Source organism: Daktulosphaira vitifoliae, unplaced genomic scaffold (genome assembly GCF_025091365.1).
Source record: "Daktulosphaira vitifoliae isolate Bord-2020 unplaced genomic scaffold, ASM2509136v1 Scaffold_2, whole genome shotgun sequence".
Lineage (NCBI taxonomy): Eukaryota > Metazoa > Arthropoda > Insecta > Hemiptera > Phylloxeridae > Daktulosphaira > Daktulosphaira vitifoliae.
In genome coordinates, this window is record NW_026099573.1 from 9,327,745 (window position 1) to 9,342,834 (window position 15,090).

The window sequence follows — 15,090 nt, forward strand, 5'->3', positions numbered from 1 at the left end:
GGTCATTACCCCCACCATTGAGAGACCACGCCTCCCCTTAACCTATCATTGATAAGACCACGCCTACCCCTTACCCCCACCAACGAGAAACCACGCCCACTATATGACCTTGACATTACCCCCACCATCGAGAGACCACGCCCACTATATGACCTTGACATTACCCCCACCATCGAGAGNACATTACCCCCACCATCGAGAGGTCACGCCCATGTATGACCTTGACATTACCCCCACCATCGAGAGGTCACGCCCACTCCCCTCCCCCACGACTGGTGGGTGGGTGAAGGGGTGAGGCGGGGGGGAACCAGAATTCCCTAAATTACCCTACTGAGACATTATTTTTTCATGATTTATATTTTAACATATTTTTAAGCTATTGTTGAAAAACGATATTTACCTGTATGTGGACTCAATTTATCGTCCATAACAGTTATAACTTTATTATTTAAAAAACCTGGATCCAATATCAAGATTCCTTTTCGTCCGATTATTTCAATTTGTAAAGCAATCAAGATATGATCTTTAAATGTTTTCCACGGATCTGGATTATCAGTAGTGCATTTATCGACATTCTATAAAATATTCAAATTTCAATAAAAATATTGACAAAATAATTTTACTCAAGAGAATTCATCGCCAAGGATTTATATGAAGATATTGCTACCCTAAAAATTATTATGATATAACAATAAGTGTATTATAAAGTAGGCACGCTCGCTGAGGGAGGGACGATGGCCGAACAACGTGCAAACACGTCCAAACCAATCATACGCGAGCGCCACGGGAGAAGCGAGGACGAGTATAGAATATTGCCACACTCTACTCAACAATATTAATGAGCTAACTGACGCGACTTACGTCGTAAAAATGTAGTCGACACTGGTTTTATGTAAAAATAAGGAAGTGGCGTCGAGCCGTTTATTGATTTTAAATTACACCGGAAGTAAACAGAATACGCACAAAATACTTAAACGAAATTGGTTGAAACTAACAACAAAAATGCAAATGATGAGTTGCCGAAGTAACGATTCAATCTTTTTGGTATTCGGGAAGACGTACACGTATCGGTATCACGATGATGACTTGCTGTCGTGGTGTCACGGAGATGACTTCCTACGAGTATTATTGCGGCGGGTATTCGACGTTAGGCATTTATTGGACTTTACACCACGACGATAACGCGTGTGTGTAACGGTTTGGTTTACGGTGGAGCGGTGACTGAAAAGGAACTGACACGACCACGGGTGTCATAACATAATACTTAACTAACCATCTTTTAATACATATTATAAAAAATATCTAAATACAGTATTTTTTGTACTCTGCTCAGAGTAGTGTTATATGTTTGCTTGAACCATAATCTAGACCTATTGTTTACTCTAAATAGTCTGACCTAATTCTTTATTAGATGAATAAATAGTTGTTTATTGAAAACATGTTGTTCCAAAAAGAAAATAACATACATTCAAAAATCTATCGCATGACACTAAGTATAAACATTTAGAAATTTCGGGAAAAAATTCATCAAGTTGTGCTAATTTCCCAATTAACAATAATGAAAGTCCAACACAATTATTTGCTTCTTTGTTTAATTTTGGTTCATATCCTCTGAAAAATTGTTCAAATGACTGATCCGTTTCACTTTTATAGTAATTATAAAACCTAAAAAATTAGATAAATATACCTAATATGTTACAATACAGAGTGATCTGCTAACTATATCTCACGTAATATCTCAAAAAATACAAGTGTTATAAACAGTTTTTTTTTTAATCACTAAGGATCTTTGATGAGCTGTATCAAAAGAAAAATTAAACTTCTACCACCATACCTTATGCTTAAAGCTTGTTTCAACTTCAGATTTTTAAATGGCAACTCCATATTATTTTTATATATTCTTATTTTATACATTCAGTCATAAAGAAAAAATTTTTAGCAGAAAAAATTTAATTTTATGAATTTTAAACGAGATACGCTACTTTGAAATTAACGATATTTGAAGAAAAAACGCAATAGTTCTTCCAACACGGTCACATAATTTTATGTAACACTAAGAGCTAAAGATATTCTGTGACAACGGATGTAGTCAAAATAAAGAAGGTAAGCTTGGTAAGCTTATTTATAAATGACGCTTTTGCGCATAGTTTTCAAACACTATAACAAGATATTTGATATGATACAAATAGTTAATTTATAACTGTTATAACCAACCTAAGCCTGTAAGAATTTTTTTTTTACCATGATAAAGTATATTACATTAGCTTTAATTTAAGATATATATATAAAAGTGTCAGACTTTCCGAAACACTTTCAAAATTTAAGTTGAAAAAGTAATTTTTTTGTGAAAAAATTGTCATTTTGAATCCCCACTTAGTGGGCAGGTAAAGGGTCAGATATAAAAAAAATATATACCAAATAAAAGATAATGATACCATGCATCTATCTAAAAAAAATTTAATTGATTTGGTTATTTTTAAAAACGGTATGGCAATTTTAAGTAAAAAAAATTTCGAAATTTAGAGATTTTTAAATTTGTAATTTTTTTGGAGGTTTCCCCCATTTACGAGAAACGAGGGAATTTTTTTCAATTTTTGAGGGTAATGTCTTCGACTAAATACGATTTGTGATCTTTTGACGCATCATTGAAAGAAATCGGTTCGGTGAGAGCTGACAAATAGTGGTAACAGACAAAAAAAAAAAAACACATCTTAGTAAAACCAATACCTTCTCAGCTTCGCATCGAAGCTAAAAGGCAGAATTTTACTTTTAATGTAATTTTAAATTATATTAATGAAATAAAAAAACCCAGCACATTGGGGTCGCGGCATTATGAGAACGTGGCATAGTTAGATACAGTATAGATGATATCTGAATTAAAATCACTATCATAAAAAACGCTTTAATGCAAATCTGTAGACAGTGTTCATTTTAAGAAATTAGTAGTTTATGCTAAAAACCAAATTAACTCCTATTTCCTTCATTATTCCTAATTAGTAGTTTTATGATTTAAAGTTATAATATAAAAATAAAAATTTATCGTAAAATATACTGATATGCATATTAATCTTAACAATAACATTTTTTTAATTCTCATAAAATTGTCTATTTCATGATATAATTTTTAAAATTGTAAGATAAGCTAAAAGTTATAATAATAAATAATTTTTTTTTTATTATATTATATTATATTATATTAACTTTCACAAAAACAACTTTAAAGAACCAAAAAAATAATATTTTGCTCTGATTATTTTTGACATATTAAAATGAAAATCAGTAATAATTTGAGAACAATTTTTTTTTGTTTAAATTATCTTTTTATATGTAAATATTTATTTTTTAAAAATTAGTAATAATATCAAAATTATTAGAAGTGATAGAAAAAGTTTAATTACAGATTTGAAAACAGTGCGAAAAGTTTATTTTTACTACTGATAAACTACTTTATTATTTTTATAATATATCCGTAAAAATTACAATATTAAATTATTGAATATCAATATCATACTTAATTTAATTATTATAATTATTATTCATGTATTATTCTTTTAAATCATAAAACTACTAATCAGGATATAATTAAGAAAATGGGAGTTAATTTTGTTTTTGGAATAATCCATCAATTCCTTAAAGTTAAACACTATCTACATAATTGCATTGAAGCATTTCTTGTAATGTGATTTTAATCTCTGTCAGATATCATCTATACTTGTCCCAACTATGCCACGTTCATACTGTGCGGCGACCTCACTATGCTACCGTTTTGTTTCATATTATTAATGTTGTTTAGTATGTAAGTTACCTCTCCCTCTTCCCTTTTATTTTTTAAGAGTCTTATTTTCAGAACAGTAAATATATATTTGTCTTTGTACATACATAAACAAGTGTACCTATTTTCCTACTCGCTCTTATTTTCATTTATCCGTTGTTTGTTTGCTACTTTTGTCATTTCAAAATCTGAAGTTGATACCAGTTTTAAGCATAAGGAATGGCGATAACAATATAATTTTCTTATGAAAAAGCTCATCAAAGATCCATAATTAATTTTAAAAAAAATGTTAAAACTCTTGTATTTTTGAAGATAATAAGTGAGAAATAGCGGATCACTCTCTATAAAAAATTTATTGTAAAGTGTAAGTTACCTAATAAAATTTGTTACTGAGTCATATTTATTCAATTTTAACAATAATTGTAATTCCTTTTGGATTTTTTTAACTAGTTCTTCATATTGTCCTAAGGAGTAAATTGTAAAGACTGGCTTTGAATTACCCCATTTGGGTAAGGGTAATGGATGGTCAGCAGGCCAATCTGGTTCTGGGCAATTGTTCAACCAAAACGAAAATACTTCATCTAAATAAAATATAACATTTGATTTTTACTTGTTTTGAAAACTTCAAAACAATTTATTTCACACTTTTTATAAATAAAATTAATTTTATTAATTTTAAAATTAAGTGAAAATATTAAATAAATACTTGTAAAAATTAGCAAATAATTTTTAATTGTGTTTCTTTATTTTAATTTTTATTCTTGGATAGTAAAGAATTTATTTACATGATTTAGATTCTTATATTTAAATGTATTAATTACCTTGTTTAGAAGCATACGAAGCTTTACAAACTGAACGTATTTCATATATAAACAAAAATGTGTAAAAGAAGAGACGCAATGTTAAATAATGTCGTGGCATTGTTTCTAAAAAATAATATAGGTAAAAAATAAAAGTAAAATTATTATATCAGAAATATTTAATTAAATTACTTAATATTAGTATTATATTTATGTATTGTGGTATGTATTTAATCATTATAATAGTTAAGACTTTTGTCTTATTACTGAAATTTATTAAATATAAAATAACGGATTACTCAATTATTGTAATCAAGAGTATTTCTTGTTATAATGGTTGGAGAATATGTGGAGAAAGAGCTTATATTGATACCACGATTTTAAAATATATAAGAAACTTTCCAATAAATTGGTCAGAAATGTTTAGAATTACTACAATTTAGTAATGACGAATAAATATACGATAACTCGAATTATTAACAATGTCCTATATTAATACCACATCACTTAACAGAAACTGAGTAACTAGTTAAATGAATACGTTATTTATCAATTCGTTGTATGCATAGAAAAAAGTAACAATAAAGAGTTTATATCGAGTGCATAAAAGAAAAACATCAACAGAATAAAATTTTACCAATCCGATGACTGTTCCTTTTGTGGGTTTTTATTTTATATGAATCGAATTTAAATTGTTGATATACATTTGTGATATTATGTAAATTACTATATAATTTGTTGGCTATTTGTGTATTTAGAGTTTACATTCAGCCCATTATATATAATTATTTATAATTGCGAGTAATAATTTTCATTCATCATTTAATAATTAATGTTAGTGAATTTTTAATACAAATGTGTTATAGCTACTACAAAATCATGTTTTTCTTTCATAGATAATAATATTAAAAATAAAATCTTTTAATTTATTAATTAAATTTTTACCTAAATTTACTCACTCCTCCGATTAGTGCAGGTGGGTCCACTCTATTCGAGATTCTCGTGTTTTTGACTAGACGATTAATACAATCTACTTTAAAAACCGCCAATGTACAGATGCCGTGATAAGTGTCAGATTAATCTGTCTACTCCGTCCAAATAATATTTATTATGGTTATATAATGCAAAAGTTAATGTGATGACATGGAAAAGGTCACAAAAACAAATTTTACAAGAGAATGAAATAACCGTTGTTTATCTATACCACAAAGACTTAAGACGACTCTCTATAATGATAGAGTATTATTTCAGTATTATTTTTATTCGTTACAGAAATTTGGCTTAATTTTTCACAAGATTATTTAAACATGAATTTACTACATTGTTTAAGAAAAAACAAAAAATTATTTTTTGCACCTGGGTCCTTTTCCANATTATTTTTTGTACCTGGGTCCTTTTCCATGTCATTGCTTCAATTATTATCATACATATTTCCTTGCATGCTATTAGTTTTCTAATGTTTTAAATTTTCAATCAAATTTTTTTTTATTTAAAACGTGATAATAAAAAACATAATTTTGTTTGTTCTGTTTTTAAACTCAATGTTTTTAATTGCATGTTTAAGTCGTGTTTCAAATATCATTATAAAACAAAATATTTTATACGTAACAGCTCTGATTTTAATGTACTTTTTTTATCAAATACCTGCTGATATATTCTATGAATATTTATTATTTACTACTAAATAATTACTAATTAGATTATCCATTAAAAAAATATACTTACAACTTGAGAACCAAAAATATTTTAAGAACACTAAAAGTCAAATTTTAAAATCGTAAAGAATATTTCAGGCATTTAGTAAATTTATAAAATTGCACATGCTTTAGTACAACCAGTTGATTAAATATTTAAATAAATACTTAAAAAAAGTTATTTAAATTGATGTATCTTTAATTGATCATTTGCAATCAATTTGTTCAAAAATATGTATAAATCTGACGTAATAATTTATTTTTCGAATTGTAATTTCTTTTTAATTAAATTAAGTTTCCCTAACATCCCACGTGGACAATAATAAGAATCTTCGGAAATAGAGATTAAAATTAGAAAAGAAGATAAAGAAATAAATTCAGAAACGGTGGTTGAAAGTGAAGAATATAACATTAATGTTGAAAGAAAACAAAATGTGGATGATCTTAATCAATCAGATGATCAGACTCATGTAAAATAAAAATGACACTTAGAGATAGACATAATATAAAAAAACCAATAAAATATAGAACACCAACATTTTAATCAAAATGTGATAATCCAGATATATATGAAGAACCTGTCGTAACACAATAAGAGGGAAGTGTAAATGTAACGTGTACGAAGATAAAAATGAGGATGTGGTGCCTGCTGTCTAGGTATTTACGTGCGTGTTGTCGTACAGCAGTCACCGTGTTCGTTTAACACTCCGGGTTAGCTGTGGGTGTCGAAAGGCTGTTATTATAGGAAGGGAATAAGGGTAACACCTAGGTATGAGGCGCAGACGAAGTGCAAGACACAAGTACTCTAAAATGTTGTGGAAGAGAGTAGATAGATTTAAAAAGGAAAAAAAAACAAAGACTTTACTTTAAGCAGAAAGCCGAACAGCGACGACCGAGTACTGAGACTGATGAATGACACAAGGCACTGGAGTCGACTGACCAAGATGGTCAGGTCTTTTGGGTTCTTATAATAATTTGAATTATTGCCAATTTGGCAATACATATTATTTGTTAATTTATCAGTCTCAGGAAGCGGATATGCTGTCTGTATTTCATTAAAATAATTCTCACAATAATGGTAACGTGACACTATCACATCCACCCATGTTTTTTTGGTTCCATGTCCCCGTGGTAATGAACAATTAAAATGAACAAATAAAAGAATATTTTATGAGAATAAACAAAATAATTTAACTTTACTAATTTAATTAACATTTTTTTTTCTATTTTTTTTTTATCCGCTAACTCTCCTACATTTGGTGTATGATTTGGATGTGGAACGATATTGTTCTTTCTGCTTTTCTTTTGTAGTCCTTGATGTTTCGATCAATGATCAGGCTTTATAGATTGTTTTTAACCTTGCTTTGATTTCAGGGGGGATTTTCTTGGAATAAGTCTTGTTGGATTGTAATAAGTTTTGCAGGGCTTGGAGTTTTATTATGTTACTTCTTATTTCGGTTCAATACGATTGTCCAATGACTTTTGACCAATCATATTTGACATAACTTTGTAAATATAATCGTCGGGTTTTTATTTCTTCCACTTGAATTAGTTGTGTGAATGCTATCGCTGTTATGCCCATGCAATATAGTCTCAACGCTGTGGTTTTTGTCATCATTGTCTCTATCATAATACGGTTTTAGTTGTCTAATGTGTATGGTGTTCTGTAAGACATTTTTATTTAGGATTAATTCTACTTCATAGTTTACGTCATTTATTTTATTAATTATTTTAAATGGTCTACGATATTGGTGGCCTAATTTTGCACATTGATTTTTTATTATAAAGGGAAATTTGACTAAGACTAATTGACTTGGTTTGCGTTCTAAGTGTTTGTGTGATAAATCATAGTTGATTTTCTGCGTTTTTTGAGCTTTTGCTATTATGTCTGGTAGTTTCATTCTAATATTATGTAAGTCTTCCAGCACTTTCTTTAGGTCATATGACATAGACTGAGGGATTATTTTGTTGTCTATTAGCTGTACAGCATAAAAAGGAACTTTATGACAGACTCGCCGTCTGTAGAGCAAACTGCTTTGGTGAAAATATACTTGGTCGTGTTGCAAGCTGCTACTATTACGTGTTTCTTTCCATTACTATTGCATAGTTGCCCGAGAAATAGTTACCCTAGATAATGGAGTTCCATCTATTTATTGAGATAAGATGTAATAATCCTGTGGGTTTCCCTGTGGCTCTCTGTTGATTTGACATGAGTGACATTATTTAATGTAAGCTGCCGTGTCTTTCGAAAGAGAAGGTCAATAATATATTTGCTGTAGCTTATGTATAGTCTGTGATATACCTGCGTGTTATGACGTTGGGCTTTCGTGGTATGCTTTTAATATTCTAGTAGTAACTTCCTTGGGTACTACCAGTAAGTTATAGTTGCCTATATTTTGATTATATGATTTAAAGTATAATACGTCACATATTTTGGTGATTTTCCGTGATAGTCTATTTTTTTTCTTATCTGATTCTTTGCCTTCTAAAGCGTTTCGAATTGATAAGCAAAAAGGGTCTTTTTGTTGTCTTTCTGCAATAGAAAATTCTTTCTCTTCTGTAGCTGATAACTCTTAAATATTGCCAACACATTGAGCTTGAACATTCGGTTCGTGACCACTCTCATATCCGAATATTGCAGAGTCTATTATGTGTTCTAAAGAGTTTCTGGATAGTGCATCCGCCACCACATTATCTATCTCTCTAGTAAATACTATTTTGAAGTCGTTATAATTATACACATACATTTTTTTTTTATGGAATAAGTGATGATTATTTTTTTCAATTACAATTTTCGTACTTCACTGTTGAATACATTGTATTCCATTTGAGTATCGTGAATTATGACACAGAAAGCGCTAGTCTTATCAGGAATAGTTTCAGAGCAATCAAAAGAAATCCGTAAATCTACTGTAGATGACTTGACCGTTTCATTTTGTTTTGAACAATCGATAAAAAATATTGGTCCACAATTCTTATAACCTTCATGGCACAATAATGGTGATGGATTTTCTCAACCATAAATGGCAGATTGACTTTGCACATACGCGTTATAAAATGCTGCAAAGTTATTCTTTTTAAAATCTGTGTTTTGGTTTTTATATGGATACTTATCAGAGTTCAAGTAAACTTTTATATGCGCACATTACAGTGTTTCAAACTTTATTGCATGTTGGTAAAATCAGTGGCCGGCCAATGCAATTATCAGATACCGAGGTCTTTTAACAGATGAAAAAGTTCTCACGGACCATGATGGTGTGTACTTTGTGGAAGTACAGGATATACGGCATAGCCCCAATGTTGATAATCCAATGGCAGCCATCTTTTACTTTCTTGAATACGCAGTAGAATCAATACTGTTTTCACACTGGGTTCAAAATACTTCCTCAGCCATTTAATTGTATTCAATTTAATCTTGGATTGTTTGAGTAATGTTAAGTTGGATTATTCTATAACTTTTTTCGATTTATTAGCATCATTGGGTATAACAGTAACAAATACACCATTATCGTTGCCTTTTCGTATTAAAATTAACGCCGGAGTGCAGTTTATCAGGGTATGTCAGAACCGTTCGAAAAAGCCCATATACATTGACATTGGTACATAAGCTACGAATTCTTTTTCGTCCATAAATTCAACATTAATATTCAGACATGAAATACTTTTCCATTCTGCTGAATTTAGTCAAATCATATCATTTGGTGAAAACGTGCAGTAGCCTTTCAATGTAGTAACTATTTCACAAGCCTTAATCTTATCAACCTCTTCGCCATTGATTTCGTATCGTATTTCATCGAATAAATTCATGATGGCGTTTTGAACAAGAAATTGTTCACCTTTAACATTGGCAGCCCGTTCAATAATTTTTCCTTGTTGCGAATTTCAATACGAACTTCATCGTTGTACCCAAAAGAATTTTTGTAACTCTGATGGTCCAGGTAGTATTCACGTTTCAAACTATTTTCATTCTGCATTTTTTCCATAACGTTTAGAAACTCCATTTTTCCGCAAAATACCTAATGATTTCAGGAAATTTCTATTGTTCAACGTAAGCTCTCGACGTTCTATCGACGGAGTAAACAACGCACGTACGGTCTGTTTAACGTCTGTAGCACTTATGATTGGTATGTTTTCAGTATTTTGTTTGAATATCAAGCCCATACTTAAACAATAATAAACTGAACGTGTTGACGTCCAATTGGTTTGTGATCATTTTTGAAAAATTATTTTTTTCTTATATATAGACGTACGGTGAGCAGTTCGTTTAGATTGTTTATTAAATCATTGTCTTGATCACGCAGAGATACTTCAACGTAATCAAACTGGGTTGTATTCAACGGATAGTACACTACTTGCCTGAGACATTCTATTAGCGGTATCCAGGTGGTACGTCGAGGAAAAACTCGTGAATAGTATGTGTTTGTATTCCATCGTGAAACAATCTATCTACAACGTTACACTCGACTTTTATACTCGTTGTTTTTGTAATACTCAATGGAAATCCTGATGTATGATTTACTCCGTATTCCAACGCAGTGCTTTTAAATTTCAATAACCAACCAATAGACATAGGGTATGTGAAATCTATATCATTATGACATTTAATCTCACATCTCATGGTGTTATGATTTGCTTTAAGTGAAAAGTTTCCTTTGACCGGAGCGTTTAATCTGAAATATTGTTCTGAGATATACTTCTCCAAATCTATTATCTCGTAAAAACCAGTGGGTTTTTACCAGCACCAAAATCAAATCTGTTGGTTTTATCATCGATATTTGGCATAGCGTTCCTTATGTGCAGACTTAATAACCCAATTTCAGTATATTCAGTTATGTTTATGGGTGGATTGAATGTGCACTCCAACTTTGAACTATTATCATTTAGTGTTATCGTCGTTACCATTTTGTAAGAATGACAAACACAAATATCCACAATTGAATGAATTGAAGTCTTGATACCGACTGTAGTTGTAGACAATATTACAGTTTTTTAAATATTTTTGGAGTTCCAAAGGAGGTGGTAATTGACCAAAGCTATCAAAATAACTAACATTCTGTCCTTTTTTTTTCTATAAGCTGTCCATGCGATCCTGGGTATTGATCTAAATCCAAGTTAATTATACCACATTCGTTTGTACGTGGAGTTTGTGGTAATGTATTACGACAAAATACTCCATGAAACCCGGGTATGTTTTTATGAGCATAGTCCGTAATTTCGTTTTCGTACAATGCACGATTGGGGAGCTTCGAAATTAGTTTTTTTTTTATAAATTGCGAGTAGCTGATTTACGTTTACTTTTCTTTGATACATAATTTGATCCAATTTTATAAAGACGCAGGAATACACCTTTACCAATATTTTGAGATAATTTTTTTTCTCGTTGCATATCGTTTCTTAATCGTACAATGTTTGTTGTTCCACTCATTAGCGACCCCAATGGAGATAGTCCAGCAAATATTGGTAAAAACGGCAATGCAGATCCTGACTGGGAGGCAACTGGTATCTCTCGAGGTATCCTTTGTTCCTTGTTTTTCTTTTTAACAACTCGTTTCGCCACACCAAATGCAGTCAAGTTGTTATGTTTTGATTCTTTTTGCTTAATACTCAATCCTAATTTACGTTTTACCTTCATGGCGTATAGAATATAGTATATAGGATTTCCCTATATTCGGGGGGGCTTCAAATATAAAAAAATGCATATAGAAAGTAGAACTTTTTCAACTTAACTTTTGAAAGTGTTTCGGAAGGTCTGACACTTTTATATATATCTTAAATTGAAGCTTATGTAAAATACTTAAATTTGAAAAAATAAAATTTGACCTCTGGACTTGTCTTTGGGGTGAAAATAGACATCAAAGTTAATAAAAAATTACGATTTTTGTAAAATAATTTTTTTTTATATTTTTAACTTAATAATGCTATAACTTTTTCAAAAATGAACATATCAATATAATTTTTTTTATATAGATGCTTGATGCCTTTACCTATCATTTGGTATATTTTTTATGTAAATGTGACCCTTTATTTGCCCACAGCGGGGGATTTAAAATGACAACTTTTTCAACTTAACTTTTGAAAATGTTCCGGAAGGTCTGACACTTTCATATATATTTTAAATTAAAGCTAATGTAATGTACTTTATTATGGAAAAAAAATTTTGAACTCTGGACTTGTCTTCATGGTGAAAATGGCTACCAAATGCTATTTTTGTGTGAAAAATCTCGATTTTATTTTTTACATTTTTAACTTTATAATGCTATAACTTATTGAAAAGTGTATGGATCAATACAATTTTTTTATGAGAAATAATATTTTTTAATAATCCCTTTTTTATTCGACATACTTTATCTTAATCAAGATATTAATAAGGAACTAGCAGATCATATAGCTTTTGGAATAATACAACAATTTTTTTTAATTAAACACTATCTTAAGATTTGCATCGAAGCGTTTTTTTTTTTTATAGTGATTTTAATCACTGTCAGATATCATCTATACTTGATCCAACTATGCCACATCACTACTGTGCCGTGACCCCCCTGTTCTGGGTTTTTTTTATTTTAAAATGCTACATTATATATTGGATTTAGACACCAGAGGCAATATGTGCACCATTAAAAGATATTCAGTTTTTACGAAAATTGTATCAATATAAAGATATTTATCAAAATATCTCCGAGATAGCTATTGGAAAGTTAGTCAATCATTTATATTATTTAACAAACGAATGTGTAGCTTTTTCATTGTTTGATGATAGTATAAGTGTTGATACTAAAATCAAAATGGTAGAACAAATGACAGCACTTGCTGAAATTGACGAAGACAACCAAATAGAAAAGCTGTCTTTNGCACTTGCTGAAATTGACGAAGACTACCAAATAGAAAAGCTGTCTTTAAATTTAAATCAAGTTTATTTTTAGAAAAATGTGATGATGATGTATTAATATCCCTGTTTAATGGACATTCAAAGAATATTTTTCAACGATACAAAATTAAAAATTTTTAATTGTTTACCTTTTTAAAGGTAAACAAATTATTAAGGAGCTAAAAGTAGTAAACGATTTAGCTGAAAAGGGCATAAAACTTATACAAGATTTCAATAAAAGTATAACAAAAAACGAATTACAAAAACAGTTCTTGTTACAAGTAAATATAAATATTTTATAAAAGGTTACTTAAAATTATTTTTAACAATATTTTTTTTAGGTGGTACAAGATTACAAAACTCAATACCCTCAGGCGAGAAAAAAAATTTTGAATCAGGCGTATAATAAATAAATTCTTTGATTTCAATAGTAAATCATATAGAATATATACATAATAATATAACTGTATTTTTATTATAATTATTTTTTTTTTAAATGTTCTGTAAAAGTATTGGGCAATTATTTTGAATATTTTTATAAATATTTCAAAAACTATCAGTTTTAAAGGAAATTATCTTACAACCTTTTTTATTTAAAATATTATTTTAAACAAATTTTATGTTTAAATTTTTTTTGTAATGTGAAAATTAAACTAGATAATTACAAAATACCAAATGGTTGGGAGTTTTCATAAATAACGATTATTGTCGAGTTTTATTATTTTAACCAAAAAGTATTAACTAAACGTAAGCAAAATTGTAGGAAAATCTTTTTTATAGAAAATTATAATAGCTACAATATTATATATTATAATATTTTTCGTAACACTAAGTCTGTAACCTAAAAATGTAAAATACTGAAATTTTTCATATTTTTTCAAATCTTTGAGCTTTATGTGCGACCAGTTAATCAAGTAGTATAAAGGTCAAATTTTTTAGAGATTATCTTTAGACATAAATGAACAAATTTACGCCCGGCGCTTCTCAAATTTTAAAACTTAAAAAATAGCGACCACCCTACTGCTTATATATTCTATGAATTTTTTTTATTTACTACTAAATAAGTACTAATTAGATTATTCATAAAAAAATATACTTACAACTTGAGAACCAAAAATATTTTAAGAACAATAAAAGCCAAATTTTAAAATTATAAAGAATATTTCAGGCATTAAGTAAACTAATAAAATTGCACATGCTTTAGTACAACCAGTTGATTAAATATACAAATATATGTCAGATATTTTTATAATAAAATTCACTGATTAGTTATTTTTATACTTTTCGTAAATTTTCTATTAGAAATAATTATTTAAAAAAGTGCAAGACACAAGTACTCTAAAATGTTGTGGAAGAGAGTAGATAGATTTAAAAAGGAAAAAAAAACAAAGACTTTACTTTAAGCAGAAAGCTGAACAGCGACGACCGAGTACTGAGTCTGATGAATGACACAAGGCACTGGAGTCGACTGACCAAGATGGTCTGGTCTTTTGGGTTTTTATAATAATTTGAATTATTGCCAATTTGGCAATACATATTATTTGTTAATTCATCAGTCTCAGGAAGCGGATATGCTGTCTGTATTTCATTAAAATAATTCTCACAATAATGGTAACGTGACACCATCACATCCACCCATGTCTTTTTGGTTCCATGTCCCCGTGGTAATGAACAATTAAAATGAACAAATAAAAGAATATTTTATGAGAATAAACAAAATAATTTAACTTTACTAATTTAATTAACATTTTTTGTTTCTATTTTTTTATTTATCCGCTAACTCTCCTACATTTGGTGTATGATTTGGATGTGGAACGATATTGTTTTTTCTGCTTTTCTTTTGTAGTCCTTGATGTTTCGATCAATGATCAGGCTTTATAGATTGTTTTTAACCTTGCTTTGATTTCAGGGGGGATTTTCTTGGAATAAGTCTTGTTGGATTGTAATAAGTTTTGCAGG

The 15,090-nt window shown here is 29.4% G+C and overlaps 1 protein-coding gene across 4 annotated transcripts in view; it reads right to left on the reverse strand.

Moving 5' to 3' along the window:
* Positions 1 to 15,090, reverse strand: part of LOC126900015 (uncharacterized) — a 21,391-nt gene that overhangs the window by 2,232 nt on the left and 4,069 nt on the right. For 3 of the 4 annotated variants that reach the window (XM_050675361.1, XM_050675358.1, XM_050675360.1), the window contains exons 2-7: positions 6,298 to 6,327; positions 5,518 to 5,657; positions 4,594 to 4,698; positions 4,146 to 4,353; positions 1,467 to 1,665; positions 401 to 575 (exon numbers count right to left, since the gene is read on the reverse strand). In XM_050675361.1, coding sequence (XP_050531318.1) covers positions 401 to 575; positions 1,467 to 1,665; positions 4,146 to 4,353; positions 4,594 to 4,693 — 682 coding nt within the window. In that variant the 5' untranslated portion in view covers positions 4,694 to 4,698; positions 5,518 to 5,657; positions 6,298 to 6,327. The remainder of the gene's footprint in view (positions 1 to 400; positions 576 to 1,466; positions 1,666 to 4,145; positions 4,354 to 4,593; positions 4,699 to 5,517; positions 5,658 to 6,297; positions 6,328 to 15,090) is intronic. The other variant, XM_050675359.1, reaches the window with a different exon arrangement.